At 48.7% G+C, this 23,212-nt stretch overlaps 2 gene segments (V, D, J or C); both read right to left on the reverse strand.

Moving 5' to 3' along the window:
- Positions 1-55: 55 nt before the first annotated feature.
- LOC102254768 lies at positions 56-534 on the reverse strand (the record flags this gene model as incomplete). The annotated part of the segment is given in 2 exon segments: positions 56-363; positions 451-534. Coding segments are annotated over 2 exon segments (354 nt in total), but the record flags the coding sequence as incomplete, so codon positions are not given.
- Positions 535-14,348: 13,814 nt separating this feature from the next.
- On the reverse strand, positions 14,349-22,329 carry LOC102255071. The segment is given in 5 exon segments: positions 14,349-14,404; positions 16,096-16,185; positions 16,473-16,556; positions 21,845-22,153; positions 22,240-22,329. Coding segments are annotated over 5 exon segments (585 nt in total).
- Between the last annotated feature and the right edge of the window lie 883 nt (positions 22,330-23,212).

Below are 23,212 nucleotides of genomic sequence, written 5' to 3' on the forward strand. Positions count from 1 at the left end.
AGCCTCTCCTGAAGGGAGGTTTGTGTCTAGGCTCACACTGACTTCCCCTCACTGTGTCTCTTGCACAGTAATACACAGCCGTGTCCTCAGACTTGAGGCCATTGATCTGTAGATAGGCCGTGGTGACAGAGGTGTCCATGGAGAAGACAAATCTTTCTGAGAAGCCCTGGGCATATGTGGGTTTTCCAGTATTTGTGTTGATCCAGCCCATGTACTTTAGGCCCTTTTCTGGAGCCTGTATCACCCAGTGCATAGCATAGCTGGTGAAGGTGTATCCAGAAGCCTTGCAGGAGACCTTCACAGAGGCCCCAGGCTTCCTCACCTCAGCCCCAGACTGCACCAGCTGCACCTGGGAGTGGACACCTGTGGAGAGGAGACAAGAGTGGGTGGAAATCCTCCTTTACTCTAGCTGGTCCCCCCCTTAACCCAGGTACTGAGGATCCCCCTTACCTGTTGCCATGGCCATCAGGAGGAGGGTTCTCCAGCTCCAGTCCATGGTGAGGGGCTGTGCTGTGAGTACTTCAGTAGGGGAGAGTGTAGCTGTGGGTGATGCCCTCAGGACACACACTTATCCATATTTAACCTAGACTACCCCCTCTATTTTGCATATTCATGAAGTAGAGTATTTCATAGCTGAGTTCTTGACCCCACCTGAGAAAAGATGGATGACATAGGGACCAGGTTCAGTGAGAGTCTGAGGGTCCAAGTCCCAATCCTGGTTGGAGGATGTGTGTCCCCTGCCAGGGCCCTGACTTCTGTGCAGAAAGAGCTCCTCCCACTGAGGAACCAGCCCCCAAAGGACATGCTTCTCATTTTGGGCCCACCTTTTGATGACATGGGGCCACCTGGCCCAGCTCTGGGCTTTGATACCTGAATGTCTTCTTAAAACAATGTGTCTCTAAAATGATGCCTCTAGTGAGGTAATAAATCCATCCCTTCCCCAGTCCCTTACAATTCAGATATCCTGAAGCCATAGAAACACCCCTTTGTGTGTGGTTCTCATGTCTCATTGAGTTTGGTAAATGCTCTGATAGAGCAGGATATTCACAGTCACCTCAGCAGTCATGTCCAACTTTCAGTTTGGATTGTTTGTATGAAGAGAGGAAGCCCCAGGCCTCAAAGAAAATCCCAGCCCAGCTCCCTCTCACCTGATCCTGGGGCAGCAGCCTGTGATCTTGGGCCCTGAGCGCCTCCTGCTGCCCAGCCCTGGTTCTGCAGGGGAGGGTCCTGTCAGGGCTCACAGGGCATTGACCTCTCAGTGTCTCTAGTCCAGTAGTGAAGGCTGTGACCTGAAGACAGATTGCTTTCTCAGGGACACTGTGTTATTTTGACGACTGTAGACAGCATGACCTGGCCTTACTGAGACCCAATGGTGCTGCAGGGAGACCCAAACCAGAGCTTTAGGAAGTCAGCAGGGAGCCCTTCCCTGGAGTTGCCAGATGCAGGGACACAGCCAACCCTCACCTCATCCAAATGCTTCTAGGGGCTCTGGATCCTCTTACTAGTATGTCTTCAGGTCCCTTTTGTTGAAGGTCCCATCTGCACATCCTGGCATGTGGCCAAATCTCACTGCACTTCTATTTAATAAATCAAACACACACACACACACACACACACACACACACACACACACACTGTGATGATTTTCTTTGCTATGAAATCCACATTTGCCCCTCCTCCCTGTGCACAGCACATGGGCAAGGACCACATATGGATTCTAGGCCTGGATGTGACTTCTTTGGAAGCTGATCAAATGCACCCAGGATACAAACACAGGCTTTGAAGAGCAGGCACTCATGTGTCCATGTTCTAGCAGGACATGTGCATCCAGATGCAGGAACCGGTCAGGTTTGCTCCAGGGAGAGTCAGAGGTGGGGCTGGGTCACCCTTTGCTGCAGGGGTGTATTGTTGGGAGTCCCCTGGTGACCCACCTCAGGAAGCAGGGAGCACACCTCAGCACTGGGAGGAGAGGAGGCAGCAGCATTGTCAGCTGTTAGGTGAGGTTGCTCTCTGAGGTCACCTGGTTGGTAGGGCACATTGGACAGGTGAGTGAGACCAGCTTTGGGAGGGGCACCCTGTGTTCTCAGGACTTCTTGTTCCAGGACTGGCTAAGGGTGTGTCTTTTCTTGATGCTCCAACCTGATGATTAATTTCCCCATGAGCACCCGAGTCCCCCACCTCCCACATGGACACAGCTGATGTATGTTTCCCTATCATTAATGTTTTGCTCTCTGTATCCCTCTCCGTTCCCCCTTCTCTCTCTAAAAACAAATAATATATCAATTAATAAATAAAATATAGTGTATTCTCCTCCTCTAAATAAAGGAACTCTTACTCTTTGAGACAGAATGGAGGAACTGGAGAGTATCATGCTAAGGGAAATAAGCCGGTCATAGAAAGAAAAATATCACATGATCTAATTTATAGGTGGAATCTAATGTAATAATAAACTGATGAATGAAATAGAACCAGAGGCAGGGGTACATGGATCAGACTGAGGAATCTCAGAGGGAAGTAAGGAGGAGGGGCCAGGACAAGATTAACCCAAGAACTTATATGCATATTAAAGGCCTGATGCATGAAATTCGTGCAAGAGTAGGCCTTCCTTCCCCCAGCTGCCGGCACAGGCTTCCCTCTGGCATCTGGGACCCAGGCTTTCTCCGGCCTCTGGCAGACACCTGGGACTCAGGCTTCTCTCGAAGCTGAGGCTTCATCCAGAAGGTAATCTTGAAGGATATTTGGACAAATTAGCATATTAGGCTTTTATTATTATAGACTAGAGGCCTGGTGCACAAAATTAGTGCACTGGGGAGGGGCTGTCCCTCAGCCCAGCCTGCACCCTCTCCAATCTGGGACCCCTCAGGGGATGTCCAACTGCCAGTTTAGGCCCTATCCTAGATCGGGCCTAAACTGGCAGGCAAACATCCCTCTCACAATCTGGGACTGCTGGCTCTCAAGTGCTTGCCTGCCTGCCTGTGTGATTGCCCCTAACCGCTTCTGCCTGCCAGCCTGATCACACCCTAACCACTCCCCTATAAACCTGATTGATGTCTAACTGCTCCCCTGCCAGCCCGATTGCCCCCAACTGCCCTCCACTGCTGACCTGGTCGCCCCCAGCTGCCCTACCCTACAGGTCTGGTCCCCTCCAACTGCTGTTCCCTGCAGGCCTGGTCACCCCCAACTGCCCTCCCTCCCCTGCAAGCCTGGTCGCCCCCAACTGCCCTTCCCTGCTGGCCTGGTCACCCCTAACTGCCCTCTCCTGCCGGCCATCTTGTGACCACATGGGGGTGGCCATCTTGTGCGAGGGTGTGACAGTCAATTAGCATATTATCTCTTTATTATATAGAATATGCCAGACAATAGGTGGTTAAAGCCTGGGTTGGCACAAGAACAGGTGGAGGAGGGAAAATGGGGAAAATAGGGGAGAACATCTGTAATACTGTCTACAATAAAGATAAAAAAATAAAAATGTTATATATTTTATATAAAAAATAAAATAAATGCTGGAGTAGATGAATAGATCACTATATTTTAATTTTATGGGTCATTCATTTCATTCATAAAATAAATTAACATTATATACAAACATCTCCCTAAGTCCAAAGCCACCCACTAAATAGACTCAACTTTGCAAAATTGAATAAGCATAATTTTATATAAAATAATATTTTCATGTGAACTTTGACTTAGAAATAATTGCAAAGTAATGAACTTTCCTTCCCTTGACATGAGAGGCCCCTGGGCCTGCAGGTGCTGCCTCTGTCTCAGTCCAGCTCCAGGGAACAGGCCTCGCTGGGGAGCACCTGCCTCCCATGAGCACAGCACAGGTCATGCAGCAGAGACAGGCTCACACTCGGTCCCTCCTCTCTCCTCACTTCTCCCAGCAGGAAGTCCCTCCCATAGGGAGCAGCTCAGGAAGGTGTCCCAGGTCCTTGACCACAGAGAGTCTCTGAGACGCTGGACTCACCTGCTTCCAGAGGGACACGGGCACTGACTCTGGACCAGCAGGTGCTCTGACATGGGTGTGGACAGGAACCTGCTCCTGCTAACAGAGTCATTGTGGGACCTGCCCTCCCAGAGTCCACCTGAGACCCTGGGAGGACGGGAACCTGGAGGCTGACTCTCTGGGAAGGAGACTGTGATCTCATGATGGGCTAAGACTTCAGATGGAGGGAGGATCAAAGTGCAGAGCAGTTGTACCTTCTATTAAATCACTTAACTGAGATGCATCAACTGAAACATATATGAGGGAAACGGCTTTTGAACCTCCCTGAAGAGACCTAATCATGTGTGTTAACAGCAAAAGTAATTGTGAATCCAGGTGTATTTTTAATTTTATTTATTTATTTATTTATTTATGTATTTATTTATTTATTTATTTTTTTCACCTTTGTCACACAACTTTATTATGAAGCCTCAGGCACAGCCCGGACACAAAGAGCACGAAGGGAACCACAGGACGCTGAGGGCATCGCTGGCCAGTCCAGCTCCCTTGCCCCACCCCTTCCTTTAAGAGCTCAGTAACACAGCTCAGGCAGCAGTGGGCCTGGCCTCTGCCCTCACCTCCCAGGCTGGAGAACAGGTATGGGCCTGTCCAGGTACCCCTCCAGGCCAGTCACTGACATCTCCTCAGAGTCCAGAGCCAGCACCGTCCGGGCATCTTCTACTCCAGGACCCTCTGGTGTCTGCCCACTGGCTTTTGTCTTGTCCACATGGCACGGCACCAGGGTCTGGCCCTCTGCTGACCACCCCGGGGCTCCACCCAGGGCCGTCTCTGCCTCTCATGGGAGGGGTCGGCACAGCAGGGATGGACGGTGGGGACTGCGGTGGCTGCAGGGCCCGGGCTTGGTGACAGGAAGCAGAGGCCCAGGCAGTGAGAAACGCAGCCGAGCCACAGCCCAGAGGGAGGACAGCACGTGGGCAGCAACGCCCCAGGCGCTGGTGCAGCCTGAGGGCAAGGAAGACAAAGTGGTGGGAACAGCCACAGGCTGAGCCTGAGGCACAGACCAGCAGAGCACCCTCAGATGGCGGTGAATTTAATGGCAGAGCAGCTCACAGTTCACAGCCCTTTCTCCTGGGCCAGCTCCCCTCCAGCTGACCAGGGCCAGCCCAGCAGGGAGACATTAAAAACCCAAATCCTGACAGGAAGCACACACTGCCACGCATACCCACCGACACACATACTCGGGACCAGCACCACACACGCACCTTACAACTCACAGAGCAATTCAGAATCCACACCTTTGTGAACCACACCAGTGCAAGACGTCTAACTCAGAATGCTCAGAACCCTCTGGAAGCTGCAATTCTGGAAGCAGAAGCTGACGTCTGACCTTCTGTACAAGGGGAGGATCCGACAGTGGAAACTTCACTCAGTGTGAGAACCAAATCCCAATCTCACTCCTGCTTTGTGGTTATTGACTTGCCCATCATCGCTGGTTGCTGTCCACTCTGAATGCATGAATCTCTTCCTTTCCCTTATTATTGCAATTGTCAGGTGGACACAGGAGTCTCACTGCAGGTTTGGTGCTGACGTCTGGCAGCTTTCAAGCCTCACCCTCCCTCCTCCACTTCTGCCCACATCTGGACACATTGGTGATGCAGCCTTGTGGTCTCTCCTCTGCCCCTGGAGGCGTCCATCCACTCCAGCTCCTTCCCCTGGGGCTGGCAGACCCAGCTCCAGTCATAACCACTGGTGATGGAGTAACCAGAGACAATGCAGGTGAGGGAGAGGGTCTGCGAGGGCTTCACCAGTCCTGGGCCTGATTCCTGCAGCTGCACTTCGGATAGGACACCTGGGGACAAGGATAATTAATCCCTGTCAGTCACCTGCACTCACAGTCATACCATAGCCCCTGTCTGACCCTTGAGACCCTCACCTTGGGGGGCTGTCACCAAGCACAGGAGAAGGCCCAGCAGTCTCATCTTCTAGATCACATCTCTGCCTTCTCAGATACATCAGCCCTGTGTGAGGAGAGAGCTGTGAGCCTGCACATCCCAGGAGAGGATGTACCCAGGAGCTTGAAGAGAAATTTGCATGTGGGGCAGCCTTTCCTATAAGTGGAGGGACTGAGGTTGGGCTTACCTGGTCTTTCTGAGGACTGTCTGGGGGCATGTCTTCCCTTGACCTCACTCAGCATGCAAATTGTGCTCAGTAGACCACATGGATCATGAGACTGACTGGTTTAAGGTCAAAGCACAGCCTAAAATCTCTGAGCATAAGAAGAAACATGGAGTAAATGAGCAGGTTACACTATTATCTTCTCATGCATCTTTCAAACAGATGTAAAATGGATTAGCATTTGTTCTGACAGTTTATGAATTCAACACCCTAGTGTACCCACAATTTCCAAATTTTTAAATCTAATTTTACATAAATTCTACATTTGTGTAAAATATAGAAATAAAGGATAGCCACTTTCAGTATCTTACATCTTAATTTATGTTACTTTATTCAGAGAAACCATTCCCAAGCACAGGAAAGTGGGATATTTGTAATCCTTGATGTTGAAAATTTTGTGACTGTGTCTACATCTTCCTGTGCAAATTCTTCCTTTAGGCAAGCCCATGGCCTGTGGCTGAAACCCCAAATAGTTACATCAGAAATAGTCATGGCTTTGAGTGGAGAAAAGATAAAAATTAAAAGCAGTGATCATGAATGTGTGCAACTCAGTATCATTCATATGTTGAAATGATGATGGGAGGACATTGACCTGTTTTCTCAGTCTAGTGTTATCAGCGATATTGGGGCTCAGAGAGAGGTGAGTGTAAAGAATTTTTACCATAGAATTTCTCATCAGAAAGGAAATTTCACCTCTGAGAGGAATCCCTCACTCTCAGCCTCCCTCTGCCTTTCCCCTGGGAGATCATTGTGGTCACAGGGTGCTGGGCTCTCCTACAAACATATAATGTCCTTAATGTGTATTTTATACATTCAATATGAGACAAAGGATTTGGAAATAGATTCCTTATGTATATGTTTCTGATTTCATTTACTCAATGGAATCTTTGACAGAGTAAAAGCCTTTAATCATAACTGAGGCTAATTTAACAATATTTTCTTTATTGGGACTACTTTTGGGTGATTTTACAAGAACTCCCCGACAAATGCTGAGTCTCCACTGTCCTTGTGGATTGGCTACAGCAGCCACAGGGAGTGGAGCAGGTTCTGGTACCAAACAGGAACACTGCTGGGAAACTACCCATAAATCTGGACATGACTGTGGAACTGGTTGAGGGGAGGAAGTTGTGTTGAGTCACATACAAAAATGTCCCTGATCTTCATGGACAGAGAGTTACTAGACATGTGGGTTTAAAGCCTCCTCTAGTGAAGGCCCAGAAGGAAGTATAGTGCGTGATAGAGACAGCTTGTATCATCATAAAAAACACCTTCATAATTTGAAACAGGAGTTTATGAGTAGAAATGTTAAAGATCATGTGGGTAGGGATCAAGAGAAATAAGAGACTTGTCATTGCAAACTGGTAAGAAGAGGATTCCCTGTTTTCTACATGCATATTCTCACAGTTCTCTGTTCTAAAAGGTAACGCCTTCCCAGTTATGGGGAATCAGTACTTGGACACTTTTGGGTTCATTAATCACATGGTCTCACCATGAATCAAGGAAGCTTCCTAATTCATGGGGTTCACATTGTAAATCTGACAACTCTTACAGGGAAGAGTGGACACCAGTCACTGAAGAGCCATGGTGATGATGTGTCAGTATGAGGTGCCATCATTCCATTAAACCAGGTCTCCTATCTCAGTCCAGCATCTTCATTTTAATCATCATCATCATCATCATCATCATCATCATCATCACAGTTTGCTTACTTCTAATCATTCTTCCCATTTTCTATAGATATGGTGGTTGTCCATACACAATTCCATTTTGTCAGAAAATAAAACAAGCATTTACTCTTTGGATACCATTAGGGATTGAGACCCCAATGTCCCAACTGTAAGTTGACACAGGCCATTGAAAAAGCCGTTGACATATTGGTGGGAAAGTATAGATTCCCACCAAAACACTGGACCAAGATTCCTTTCCAATTCTATCATCACCTTCATCACCATCACCACCACCACCACCACCACCACCATCATCATTACCATCTTCATTATAATTTGCTTACTTATAATTATTCTTCTCATTTTCTTTAGACGTGGTTTTTGTACACATTTAAGGACTCTTTTTCTCAATTTTTGCTCATTTTGTATATTTTTAAGTAAAATATATAACCATACCCTTCTTTTTCATTTGGCTTCTAACAACTGATGGCTCATTGCTGCATCTTCTCAATCTGCCCCCGACATGGGAAATTGGTAAAGAAATCATAGTTTTCTCTTTAGAAGTCATTGTGAGATTGAAACCACCCCCTTGAAGCAGAATTCCTCCCCATCCACAAACACCTTACCAAAATAAGAGCCCCAAGCCAGTCTCCTTTCCAGGCTCCATCAAAGTAGGTCTGACTTCCTCAAGGGCCTTTCCTGTGTTTCTTAGGGATTTCAATTATGTGCATAATAAACATTCCATTTCTCCTTTGTGTGTGTGTGTTTGTGTTTGTTATAAGCCTGCACATCTGCACCAAGCTGTGGTGGGTCCCTCTGCCTCTGCCTGGTGTTACCTACTCTCAGTGCTATGAGCATGATGCCAAGACAATAACTATCACCACCTGAGGTCCTTCTTCACTAGCTTTGGGTCACATTCTTGTGGTGCCTGCTGTCCAGCATTCAGGTGAGCTGCACTGTTGAGTCAGCAGAGCCCCTTGTTAGATTTACATGACATGGGTCAGAAGATTTGGTGGTTAATAGTCATTTTAGCACAAGTGTGTCTGAATCACATTCTCTGGAGATTATCCATGTGGGAGAGTTGTCTCTGTTTACAGCACACTTTTCTAACTCAGAGACTTCAGAGGTGAGTGCAGAATCAGGAATCCAGAGAGGTTCCCTGAGGGAAACTGTGACATGGAGAGGAAACCACCCAAGACAGAAGCCCAAACCCCCAAATGCACCTGCTGCTGGGATGGTCCTTGTGTTCAGGAACCTTGAGTGCCCCCTGATGGTCACAGTTTCTCCCTCAGGGAGATTTGTGTCTGAGCTCCCACTGACTTCCCCTCACTGTGTCTCACAAGGTAACATAAGGAACTCCCCTAAAAATGCTGAGCCTCCACTGACCATGTGGATTGGTTAGAGCTGCCACAGGGACAGGAGCAGGTTCTGGTACCAGAGGGGAGCATTTTTGGGAAACCACCCTTAAATCATGACATGACTGTGGAACTGGGTAAGGGGAGGAAGCTGGACTTGATTTGAGTCACATGACAGAAATATGCCTGATGTTCATGAATACAGAGTTACTGGAAATATGGGTTTAATAGTTCTCAGGTGAAGGCCCAGAAGGAAGTGCAGGGCATGATAGAGACAGCTTGTATCATCATAGGAAATACCTGAATAATTATGAACAGGAGTTTGTTAGAAATATAAACGTTACAGATCATGCAGGTAAGGATCAAGAAAAATAAGGAATGTTTGGGAAGGGGATTCCTGTTTCCTACCTGCAGATTCTCACAGTGTCTCTGTTCTGAAAGTTAACACCTTCCCAGGTGCAAGGGATCTGCACTTGGAGACTTTTGGGGTCATTACTCACATGGCCACACCATGAATCACCCAAGCTGCATAATTCATTGGTTCTCATTTGTGAAATCTCTCAAAACTTACAGGGAAGAGTGAAGACCCCTCACTGGAGGAGCCATGATGATGGTGTGTCCGTATAAGGAGCCTTCATTTCTTTAGATCAGGACCTCTGTTTCTGTCCATCATCATCATCACTGTCATCATCATCATCATCATCGTCATCATCAGTTGCTTACTTATAATCATTTCCATATTTTGTAGACACGGTGGTTGTCCACACACTTTGACTTTTTAACAAATCATAAAAGCAGGAATCTTCTATTTAGATGTCATTGGAAATTAAAACCACAATGGACATAACAAAGTTGATACAAAATTTTACAAACAAATTATGGTTTTGGATAGGAGAGAGATCTCACCCAGGACAGTGGACCACACCCCCTGTCCAATTTTATGGTCATCACCACCATCATCTGTGGAGAAGCACAGAACTTGGTTAGAAAATCTGTAAGGATGAATCTTCGAAAGGCCGTGGGCCTCTAGGGTGACCTTGCAGAAGAATGCAGCACCTGCCCTGACTTTTCCAAATAAGTCCAAGCCCCCAGGTGTTTAGTCGTTAGACATGACCTTGTAAGAGCATGTGCCTTCTCAAGGATACTTTACCCTGCTGATAGTATCTAGAGGTTAATTTTAGCTTAAGCTGTTGCTACAATATTAGCCTAAGGAGGCAGGTAAATGAAGCTGTCTGGTTCTTTTAGCCAGGCAGTCCCTTAGCCTCTTTTCACAGAAACATGTGTGAGAGTAATCCATTCATTTGTCGCTCAGTGTCTGCTAGTCAGTCCTGGCAATCAGCATCACCACCATGACCATTATCATCATTATTTTGTTATTTATAAGCATTTGCCTAATTTTCTATGGAGGTTGTTTTTGTACCCACATAATGACCCTTTTTCTTAATATTTGCTCAATTTTTATAATTGTTCAGTAAAATAGGTAGCCATATTTTATTTTATTTTTCATTTGATTGCTGAAAACTGATGGCTCATTGCTGCCTCTTCTCACTTGAACCCAATTGGGAGTCTGAAAGGAAACGTTGGTTCTCCTCTCCAGACGTCAAAAAGAGGTTGAGCTTTTTCTCGGAGTCGCTTGTGAGGTGTCTGCTCCCTCTGAAATGGCAAATGTGCAGGAGCCTGAGTCATCCTTTTCCAGAGAGCCAGAATTCAGACTGAAGGAGATCCAAAGACACAAAGATATAGAGAAGTCCAGAATGATCAAATACTGTCATCTCCAAATGAGATAGCCAAGGAGCCAGGAGATGTCCTGACAGCGGTTCCCCAGGCCCAGGTTTCACAAGTGCCTTCTGGCCATCCACCAAAGAGCCTTGACAAAGTCTGTGTCAAGAATGTTGAGATGGGCCAGGCAGGAATCCTGTCAACCCTCTCATCTTCAGGCAGATGTTCAGAAAGCTCTGATATGAGGGTCCATCCAGGCCTAGGGAAGTCTTCAGGCATCTGGTAGCTCTTGCTAGGCAGTGGCTGAGACCCACTACTCACACAAAGAAGCAGATGATAGAAATGCTGGTGCAGGAGCAATTCCAGATCATCCTGCGGGAGATGCTCAGAGCTCAGCAGCAGAAGTGTCCATCGTGGTCAGATACCCTGGCTGAGTCTCACTGCTCATTTCTTGCTCAACCTAAATATGAGATGGTTGGTTAAAGTTTCTCTTTGTTGTAAGTTCTTATTACAGTCATGGGAAATCTAATTTCCTTTAAATCTAGTTGTAACGAATCGATCAAAACCCATGTCTGGACTTGTTTTTCCTAAGGCAGCTGTTCCCTGGGACTAAACTCCATAAGGACAATCTGCCCTCTTGTTAGAACAATCAGCCTGCTGTTTGTTTTGCTCTGCTGAATGTCTTTTTGCACTTTGTGACATCCTTTAATATATTGTTTTTATGAATCCAAAGAGGTAATTACTTTTACTTGCAGAATTGATTCTTGCTGTTGTGGCATGAGTGGGAACTTCTGTAACCCCACCAGTAACTCATTTGGGTTGTCCTTGAAATATTAAAGTTTGTTTGGTTCATAATAATAATAATAATAATAATAATAAAATAGAGGTTGAAACCACACAAGCCCCTCGAAGCAGAATTCCTCCCCCACCCCACCACCTGGACAAAATAAAATCCCTGAGTCAGTCCCCATTCCTGGATCCATCAAATCAGATCTAACTTCCGAAAGGGCCTTTCCTGTGCTTCCCAGAGATTTCAATTATGAGCATAATAAACATTCCATGCCCCTTGTAGTGTGTGTTATCATCACCCTGGTCATCCATACCAAGCTGCTGTGGGTCCCCATACCTCTGCTTGGCGTCACTTACTTTTGGTGCTATGAGCATGATGCCAAGTCAATGACTGTCGCCACTGGGATCCTTCTTCTCTAGCTTTGCATTCATAGGCTTCTGGTGCCCACTGTCTAGGACACATGAGTTGTGTTTCTGGCTGGTGGGACCCTGAGCTGTGTGGTGCTGAGCTGCACTGTTGAGTCAGGAGAGACTCTGGTTAGATTTAGTGGATGCAGGTCATTTGGTGGTAAATTGGCATTAGGGCTCAAGAGTCTCTTAAAGACACTCTGCAGTTTGTCCACGTGAGAAAGTTGTCTCTCTTTACAACAGACTTTCTACCACAGAGATGTCAGGTAAGTGCAGAGTCAGGAATCCAGAGGTTCCCTGAGGGAAACTGTGACATGAAGAGGAAACCAGCCCACACCTCCAACTGCACCTGATGCTGGGATGGCCCTTCTGTTCAGGGACCCTGAGGGCCCACTGAAGGTCACAGATCCTCCTGCAGGGAGGTTTGTGTCTGGGCCCATAATGATTTCCCCTCACTGTGTTTGTTGTACAGTAATACACAGCTGTGTCCTCAGCTCTCAGGCTATTCATTTGCAGAAACAGCATGTCCTTGGCGTTGTCTCTGGAGATGGTGAATCGTCCCTTCACAGAGTTGGCATAATTTGTGGTACTTCCATTAGGATCCATTCCACATAACCACTCCAGCCCCTTCCCTGGAGCCTGGAAAACCCAGTGCATCCAGTAGCTACTGAAGCTGAATCCAGAGGCTGCACAGGAGAGTCTTTGAGACCCCCCAGGCAGCACCAAGCCTCCCCCAGACTCCACCAGCTGCACCTCACACTGGACACCTGCAAACACAAAAACATCCTGGTCAGGGAACTCGCACACGTCCACTGTTTCACTCACATCTACAACCATACTCAGTGTCTCTTGTTCTCCATAAATTACCTCTTAAAAGAACCACAAGGAAAACCCAGTTGAGCCCAAAGCCCACGGTGAGTGGTCTGTGTTCAGTCCTGATCAGGGAATGGGAACTTGAGGATCCCGGGGCTGGGCTCCTGTCCCAGAGCTGCAGGGTCAGGGATGGGCTGTTTTTTATGAGCAGAGGGGGCCCTATTTGCATGTCCTCCTGCTATATAGGGAGCTCTGGGGTTTGGACACCTACAGGGAGGGCAGTGTCTCCATGCAGCTCAGAGTGTCCTGAGGGAGAATCATATTCTGAAAATATTGTTATAACTAAATTCAGAATCATAGGAAGGTTTGGGAAATGTCCACTGACCACATTTGGTAACAGTGAGCCCAGCATCTGGACTGAGCCCTCCCCACTGGCTCCTGCTGCTTCCCTGAACTGACTCCAGGGCAGAGCAAAACCTGCACAGTGAGGGTGCAGAACCCTTGTATGAGATGAGAGCATGGATGAGCATCTGTGCTCTGGTGTTAACCTCCCCCCCACTTTCAGGGATGGATCCACCTGTGGCCTCAGAGTCCTCACTATTATGGAGAAGGTCGTACCTCTCCTGGGAGGTGGTCCCCGAACTCCTAAGGGGAGTCAGGTTCCCCCAGGTCTGTCACATGCACCTGAGGTCTGTGTGGGGCCCAGGACCACTATCGTGATCCCCACATCCCCTGTCTGTGCACTTTGTTATCAGGGGCCTGAGACCCTTTCCAGCCCTGATGTGCATGGACATCTCCATGTGGGTGTTAGGAGGTTAGTGGTAACTGTCATGGCTGCAGCTGGCCCTGGGATCAGACGTGGAATCCATCATTGCCCCTCCTTGAGTCTCTGGACCCACTTAGTCTATCCAATGCTCTGGGGAGTAGGATGCTGTGTGATAGTTTTTTGGGAAGACCCAGACCCAGAGCCCCCAGGGGCCGTGGCTGTTAGGAGCAGCAACCATATCCCCCAAAGGGACAGAGTGAAATGCCACCACCGCTGGCCATCCTGGGGTTCCTGCTGGGCCCTGTGCACTCTGCAGCTGACCCTCCTGCCTCTGCAGGGACCTTGTGTCTGGCTCCCACTGGGTTTGGACCACAGCCCTTGGGAACAGTCTTACACACTGGCATCCTCAGTTTTCACACTGCTCAGCTGCAGGAACACTTGGTTCTGGGTTGTGTGCCTGGAGATGCTTATCAGTGCTCTAGATTGGGGACTTGCTGAGTGATCCCTTTAGTCCAGGTCACACTGACCAACTCTGGCCCCTTTCCTGGGTGATGGTGGATCCACACACAGAATATTAAAAAAACTGGGGGTGGGGTCAGTGTTGGTGGCTCAGGTGAGAATGGGCATCTATGAGGAGACCACTACTTGGTGTCCCTATTCTTTGAGATGGTCCTCAGGATGGAGAACTGAGGACAGGGAACATCTATGGGTCACACAGACACTTGGCTCACGCCATCACCCACTTCTGAGATGCATGGGTCACGTGCTGCAGACACAGGACAGCAGGAGGAACAGGAGCCATTGAAGGGCCTCATGTGTCTGCACAGGTCAGTGCTCCCAGGGACCCTGGCCCAGAGCCAGGGACACAGTGACTCTTCACACCTGCCTGGATTTCTCCTTGAAGCTGGGTCGGTTTGCATGGGCAGAGGTGCAGGGACCCAAGCTAAGGGTGGTGTGGGTGGCAGTCCCTGCCTCCAGGGCTCTCCTAGGGAGGGGTAGGAAATGGCACCCCATCTGCTGGGTGCAGGTGCCTGTGGACTGCGCTGCCTTCTATGGCCTGCCTGTGCTTCTCCTGGGATTTCCTTAGAATATGAGAGAAACCCTGCTTGGTGTCTGAGAGCGTCCACAGGACAAACACAGCACATGGCAAGCAAGGTGATTCCTCCCACAGCTCCACAAACAAGAGTGAAACCAAAGGCAAATATAATGAGTTCTGACCCATAGACCAGCAACACCAAGGTGGCTTCTTGTCTCCAATGACATGAAAATAGTTGATATGTGCATCTGCTTGGGAATGAATATTTGTGCCGCTTTAAAATCCTCCCTGACTTTGGAAGATGTTTGAATAAGCAAAATGCGTCAATCATACCCTCCCCCAGGACAGCCACTGACAGAGGATAACACTTTGCTGGTTTCCACAGCAGGAGGGATGGTGACTGAGCTGAGGAGGGAGGTTTCCTGCAGCCACACCCCTGAGAGGCTGCAAGTGAGAAACACAGGAGACATGCGTGCGATTGCCGAGGTTCATCCGTGCATTAGAGCATCAGCCATCACAGACTTCAACAGGAGCCACACAACAGCTTCGTCCTTGACATGAAACCAGTTCCGAATAAATTCAAGTGCCCAGCCTCATATGAAACACCCCTTTCTCCCTGTTTGAAGGAGCCCTGGGGACCACACATAGCCTTCATCCCCAGCCGGAGCTCTGACACTTTTCATTGGGACATTCCACAAATGAGGAGCAAATTCAAGCAGAAGATGAAATAAAAAAGAACCAGCAGACAAACTGTATAAAAGGAATGGAAGTCCATCTACAGCACTTGTGAGACATGATATTTTATTGTCAGAACCTGTTATATTCCACCCAGTTACAGGAAGAAACCTTGTCAAAAATAGCAGAACAGCACAAACCCCATAAAACCAATAATTTTTTGAAATAAAAAACAATAAGATAAGTACTCAAAAAATAAGCACAATTTTTGTTGTGAAAGGCACCAAGTCAAGAATCAGAGAGAACAATGAGTGAAGAATTTCTATGACCTGGAAGATAAAACAGACACATTATCCAAGATGAGAGCAGGTGTGGGAGGATGGAGACAGATGGCCCTGAGGGCGCTGGGGACACTGAGATTGCCTGTGGAGTTTCCTGTGCAGCAGCTGAGAGAAGGAGCAACCAGCACCAGGGGCCAAGTCCCAGCCCAGGGGTGAGCTCTGCACAACAGCTGCCTCCCAGGAAGAGGGTCAGGGCCCAGGAGCAGTCCCTCCCATCATGTCATCAGGGCCTGGCTCTTCCATGCTGACCTTCTCCTTCTCTCAGTCCTGTGGGCACAGCAAATGATGCTTCCTCCAGGGGCAGATCTGAAGGGTCCCCGAGGCAGGTGCCCGGGCCTCTTCCCTGCGCTGGTGGAGGGTTTTGGTGCCCACAGGATGTGGTTTCTCTCGCTGTGTCCCTCGCACAGTAATACACAGCCGTGTCAGAGGCCTTCAGGCTGCTCCACTGCAGGTAGCCGGTGCTGATGGAGTTGTCCATGGTGATGGTGACGTGGCCTCAGAAGGATGGGCTGTATCTGGTATCCCAATCACCAGGCCAGATCAATCCCATCCACTCCAGGCCCTTCCCTGGCATCTGGTGCACCCAGTGGAACCAGCGGCAGGAGAAGCTGCAGCCAGAAGTCCTGCAGGAGATCCTCAGAGACTCCCCAGGTGTTCTCGCCTCGCCCCCAACTGCACCAGCTGCCCCTGAGTGCAGACACCTGCATGGGAGAGCAGAACTCAGGGTGGGGCACCTCCCAGCCTCCCTCCTCTGGGACCCCAACACCTGGTCTGTGACTCACCTGGGAGCACAGCCAGGAGGATGGCCAGGGCTGTGGCACAGCCCATGCTGGAGGTGGAGAGTGAGGACAGCTCTGAGCACACCGCTGGGAGGTGGGAAGGGAATTCCTGGGTTAAAAGGGGGGTCTCCCAGGTGAGTTTGCATATTCCCAGCCCTGCCATCCAGGGGAGATGTCCCAGGGTTCATAACCAAGAATCCTGGGGCCTGAGGAGAGGTGCATGTATGAGCTCCTGGGAGGGAGCGAGACGGACACCCAGACTGCAGGCTGGTAGGGCACTCATGTGGGAACTGCCACCTGCCAAGGGGGACATGGTCACAAGTCAACCAGACCCCAGTGTGTGGCAGGAAATTCCTGGGCTGGGCCTACTGACAGGCAGGGCTGCAGTGTGCCCTGATCGGCTCAGGCCCTCAGTGGGCAGAGCGTTGAGGGAAAACCTTCATCCTCACACTTGTTAAGGGAGGAATGGGAAGGCAGACTGAATCAGGGGAGGGTCGAGAGGGGTTGTCAGTAGGAGAGAGAGATGGTTCAAGTCTGAATGAAACAAGCACATGTTGGAATTGAGGTGCAGGGAGAGGGTAGGTCAGTGGATGGACAGGTGCTAAGAGAGAACAGCAGGGTTGCGGGGTTGGGGGGGTGATTCGCCCTAACAGCCTTCATGCGGGGGGCCGGCCAGAGTGACCAAACATCTCCTGGAGGGGGTCGTGTTGGGTGGGGAACCCAATGAGGCCTCGAGGGTGAGCACATACTGAGGTTGGGGGATTCTAGCCAAACCAGCTTGATGGGTTTCTTGCTAATAATGGGCTGTGCAGAGATGGCCCTTCAAGTCTACAGATCACAACCTGGATGGGAAGAGATTGGGAGGAGGCTGACCAAAGCTGGTCATGGAAAGGCCCTGGTCAGGAGCTGATTCGGCCTTGGTGGGAGTTGTCCTGGTTGGCCGCCAAGGCCAGGGCTGGGGATGCCCCAAGGTGGATGCAGTGGACACAGCCATGTGCAGGGTGGCCATGGTTGTTCTCAAAACACCTGGTGTCCTGGAGGCTCTGACCCTGCTGAACCCAGAGATGGTGACTCATTTCATGGATTAATACATCGGATTGTATTGTATATTGTTCACAGTCCGACCAGATTTTCACACAGATTACCAAAGTGATCCTGGGCATATGGCACAATAAATGCCAGGGAACTGTGGAGACAGCCCAGGGTGCGTTGGGCCTGCATGCAGACAAGCTTGGTGACAAGGAACAGATATTCAGGGGATGGATGAGGCCACCATAACGAAGGCTGCATCAAGGCTGTTCAGAGTGTGAGGAGAAGCCAACTGATTGGAATTTTCAGGGCCAAAGGCTGCTGACCCAGGAGAGCAGCTCGTAGAGCTGTGTGTGGACCAGAAGCAGAGGAAGGAAAGGGAAAACAGAATTGCAGCTTGAAGACAGGTGTGCACGCAGCCTTCAGTGTCCTGGTGATAAAGAATGGGCGCCACCTGAGGGTGGTGGGATTGTGAAAGAAGACTCTCCCTGCAGGCTGCCGCTGAGCTGCCACTCAGGAAACGTCTCAGGCCAGGGCTGTGGGGCCACGGCACCCTAGTGTCACTCTGAGCCCCGGGGCACCCTGACCATGTGCCTTTCTGTCCAACAGAGCACTGGGCTGAGAAGACCATGGTTAAGTTTAGGGCTAGTCTGTGAGGAGGACAGCAGCGTGAGGACACGGAACCTGAGGATTTCCTGCAAATGATTGTGTGTGCAATCCAGGCAGTTGGTACTTTTATTTTTTTATATTTTATTGATTTTTTACAGAGAGGAAGGGAGAGGGATAGAGAGTTAGAAACATCGATGAGAGAGAAACATCGATCAGCTGCCTCCTGCACACCCCTTCTGGGGATGAGCCCACAACCAAGGTACATGCCCTTGTCTGGAATCAAACCTGGGACCTTTTAGTATGCAGGCCGACACTTTATCCACTGAGCCAAACTAGATAGGGCCAGTTGGTACTTTTAGTTAATCAGCTTAACAATAACCCACAACCCTCGGACCAACTCAGTTGGTACTTTTAGACAGTTGAATGAATATAATGAAAAGCCGATCCCAGCTGGCGTGCATCAGCGGTTGAGCATTGACCAATGAACTAGGAGGTCACAGTTTGATTCCTGGTCAGGATATATGCCTAGGTTGCAGGCTCAATCCCCATGGAGGTTGTGCAGGAGGCAGTTGGTAGATAATTCTCTCTCATCATTGATGTTTCTATCTCTCTCTCCCTCTCTTTTCCTCTCTGAAATCAATAAAAACATCTACTCTAATAAAAGAGTAAGATGCAAATTGACTGTACCTTTACGGCACTGACCAGCCAATCAGGAGTGAGTATGCAAATTAACCCAACAAAGATGGCAAGTTAATTTGCATACACAGCCATTTAGCGGCTGGGAGTGGGGTGGGATGCTTGTGTTGTTGCCAGGCGTTCTGCACCACCCTAGCAGCTCTGGTCCTCTGGGCAGTGTGGGAAGGCAGAAAGGCGGCTCTGGCCAGAGCAAAGGTGGTGCCAGCACTCAGGGGAAGGGAGGCCCATTTTTGCACGAATCTTTGTGCATTGGGCCTCTAGTATTTTTATACGAAAGAAAGGCCAGGAAATCATTAGTTTTCATCTGTGTTGAGTTACACTCAATGGAAGTACACATTTTCTTCCCCTTGTTCAATTTCTTAAGTAAACACTTCTCTTACCATCATTTACTAAACTTTGCATTTTCTCTGAAGTTATTCCAGCTGAGGATTCCTCTCCCAGTTCTGCTTTGTGTCTGTGCTGTGACTTCACCTTCACAGAGATCTCACTGTCTACACAAGCTCTGGTCACTGGGGACACCTTGACATTTGGCTCACCAGCCCACCTTGCCCATCACAGGGTCTTGTCCTACAGATGGCAGAATGTCTGACATAAGGTGTGTTTGCTGTTAGAAGTGTTCTGTGCTGGCTGTGCCCTCACCTTGCACAGGCCTGTCTGTGAGTAGCATTGAATTACCTGGTATTGCCATGGTTCATGGCAGGTCAGCTTAGCAGGGGCCTGATGGCAGCTTCAGGCCACTTGTCTGACACATATCCTGGGTGATCATCGAGGATGCACATGTAAGATGAATATATTTAGTGGGTTGTGTGTGTTGATGACATATATATATATGCCTAATATGCAAAGTGTCTCCTCGGGAGTTTGACCGATTGGGAGTTTGATCGCTCACTATGACATATGCTGACCACCACGGGGAGGTGTGGAATGAAGGAAGGTCCTGGTCAGCAGCCAGCAACAGGGGAAGGGAGGCCCTGGCCGTGAGCCAGCAGCTGCTAGGGACACTACCTGTGAACAAATTGTGTGCACTGGGCCTCTGATTTATTTTAGATCGCAAGGGGCACAGGAGTGCCGGTCTGAGGGAAGGGGCCATGTAGGGACAGTCTGTACCAGTCTGAGGACAGAGAGTGTGAGCTTATTTAAAAAATATACTATTATTGATTTCCAAGAAGAAGGGAGAGAGATAGAAACATCAACGATGGGAGAGAATCATGATCAGATGCTTCCTGCACACCCCCTACTGGGGATTAAGCCCACAAGCTGGGCATGTGCCCTGACCATGAATTAAACCATGACCTTCTGGTTCATAGGTCGACTCTCAACCACGAAGTCACACCAGCTGGGTCAGAGAGTGTGATGAAATGTTTTCATCCTACATTCTGTGGTTTACATACATTGAACAATCCTTGCATTATGGACGATATTCCACTTGTTCATGATAAAAGATCCTTTCAATATGTCCTAGAATATTGTTGACTTTGGATCTGGGTAAGGGGAGGATGCAAGATTTATTTTGAATCACACATCAGAAATATGCCTGACTTTCATGAACAGATTGTTACTCTACATACGGTTTTAAAGCTTCTTCTACTAAAAGCTCAGCAGAAAATACAGGGCATATGGGGAAAGCTTCTAACATTGGAGAAAATACCTGAATAATAATCAACAGGAGATTTTTAGAAATAGATATGTTAAGGGTCATGCAGGTAGGGATAAAGAGAAATAGGACCCTGTGAAAAGGTGATTCCTTGTTATCTACATGCACATCCTCACAGTGTCTCAGTTATAGAAGTTAACACCTTCCCAGGCCCAGAGGATTCACACGTGGGCATCTTTGGCCTCATTACCCACCTGGTCACATCAGCGATCACCCAAGCTGCATAATTCATTGGATTCCCAGTAGAAAATGTGTCAACACTTACAGAGAAGAGTGGACACCCCTCAATGCAGGAGCCATTGTGATGGTGTGTCTTTATAAGGAGCCATAATTTCAATGGACCTAGACCCCTGTCTCAGTCCATTATCATCATCATCACCATCATAATTTTCATCATCATCATTTGCTTACTTATAATTATTCTTCTCATTTTATATAGATCTTGTTTTTGTACACACATAAAGATGTTTTATCTGAATTTTTGCTTTTTTATAGTTGTAAGAAAAATGGGTAGCCATACTCTATTTTCTTTTTTGTTTAAGTTCTGACAAGTGTTGGCTCATTGCTGCCTCTTCTCCATCTGCTCCTGACATAGGAATTGAGTTAAGATATCATAGTTTTCTCCTTAGATGTCATTTTGAGATTGAAACCACCCGCTGGAAGCAGAATTCCTCACCATCCACAACCGCCTTGAGCCAGTCTCCTTTTATGGCTTCACCAACCAGCTCTGACTGAAGGGCCTTTCCTCTGCTTCCCAAAGATTTCAACCATGTGCATAATAAACATCCTATGTCCCTTAATGTTTGTGTTCATGATCAGCCTAGACATCTGCACCAAGTTATGTGGCTGCCTCTGCCTCTTCCTGGTGTCAGCTACTCTTGTGCTATGAGCATGATGACAAGTCAATGACTGTCATCACCGGGGTTTTCTTCTCAGCTTTGGGTTCAAATAACTGTGTTGGCCATGTCTAGAAATACAGATGTTTTTCAATTTAAGGTGAGCATTTAGGTGAGCTGCACTGTTAAGTCAGCAGAGCCTATTGTTAGATTCAGGGCATTTGGTTCAGAAAATTAGATGATTGTCATTTGGGCACAAGAGTGGTCTGAAAGAGATTCTGTGTCTTTTGTCCATGTGAGAAAGTTGTGTCTCTTTACAACAGACTTTTCTAATGCAAGCGCTTCCGAGGTAAGTGCAGAATCAGGAATCCAGAGGTTCCCTGAGGGAAACTGTGACATGAAGAGGAAACCACTGAGGAAACCAGCCCAAACCTCCAACTGCACCTGCTGCTGGGATGGTTCTTGTGTTCAGGGACCCTGATTGCTCCCTGGTGGTCACAGCCCATCCAGCAGGGAGGTTTGTGTCTAGGCTCACACTGACTTCCCCTCACTGTGTCTTGCACAGTAATACACAGCCGTGTCCTCAGACTTGAGGCCATTGATCTGCAGATAGGCCGTGCTGACAGAGGTGTCCATGGAGAACACAAATCTTTCTGAGAATCCCTGGGCATACGTGGGTTTCCCAGTTTCTGTGTTGATCCAGCCCATATACTGCAGGCCCTTTCCTGGAGCCTGTCTCACCCAGTTCATAGCATAGCTGGTGAAGGTGTATCCAGAAGCCTTGCAGGAGACCTTCACGGAGGCCCCAGGCTTCCTCACCTCAGCCCCAGACTGCACCAGCTGCACCTGGGAGTGGACACCTGTGGGGAGGAGACAAGAGTGAGTAGAAATCTCCCTTGACTCTCACTGGTCCCTTCCTCAAACCAGACACTGGGGAGCACCTTACCTGTAGCCATGGCCACCAAGAGGAGGGTTCTCCAACTCCAGTCCATGGTGAGGGCTGTGCTGTGAGCACTTCTGTAGGGGAGGGTGTGGCTGTGGGTGATGCCCTCAGGGCACAGAATTAGTCATATTTAATCCATTCTGCCTCCTCTCTTTTGCATATTCATGAAGAAGAGTATTTCATAGCTGAGGTCTTGACCCCACCTGAGAGAAGATGGTTGACACAGGGACCAGGCTCAGTGGGAGTCTGAGTGTCCAAGTCCTAATCTTGGGTGGAGGAGGTGAGTCATCTGCCAGGTTCATGACCACTGTGCAGACAGAGCTCCCCAAGGAACCAGCCCCACAGGACATGCTCACCTTTATGGGCTCACCTTTGTATGAATGGGGCCACCTGGACCAGCTCTGGGCTTTGATACCTGAATGTCTTCTTCCTGGATCAACGTGTCTCCAAAATGTTGCCTCTAGTGAGGTAATAAATCCATCCCTGCCCAGCCCCTTACAATTCAGATATCCAGAAGCCATAGAAACACCCCCTTGTGAGTAGTTCTCATGTCTCATTGAGTTTGATAAATGCTGTCATAGAGCAGGATATTCACAGTCACATCTGCAGTCATGTCCAACTTTCAGTTTGGATGGTTTGTATGAAGAGAGAAAGGCCCAGGAGTTAGAGGAAACCCCTGCCCAACTCCCTTTGCACCTGCTCCTGTGGCAGCAACCTGTGCTCCTGGGCCCTGAGCGCCCTCTGCTGTCCAGCCCTGGATCTGTAGGGGAGGGTCCTGTCTAAGCTCACAGGGCATTGACCTCTCAGTTTTTTCTAGTCCAGTAGAGAAGACTGTTCCCTGACGTTAGATTGCTCCCTCAGGGACACCGTGTGGTTTTGATGTCTCTGGACAGAGTGAACTGGCCTTCCTGAGTCCCAATGGGTCTGCAGGGAGACCCCAAACCAGGGCTTTAGGAAGCCACCAGGGAGCCCTTCC

The sequence above is a fragment of the Myotis brandtii genome, unplaced genomic scaffold, assembly GCF_000412655.1.
Source record: "Myotis brandtii unplaced genomic scaffold, ASM41265v1 scaffold910, whole genome shotgun sequence".
In the NCBI taxonomy this organism is placed as follows: domain Eukaryota; kingdom Metazoa; phylum Chordata; class Mammalia; order Chiroptera; family Vespertilionidae; genus Myotis; species Myotis brandtii.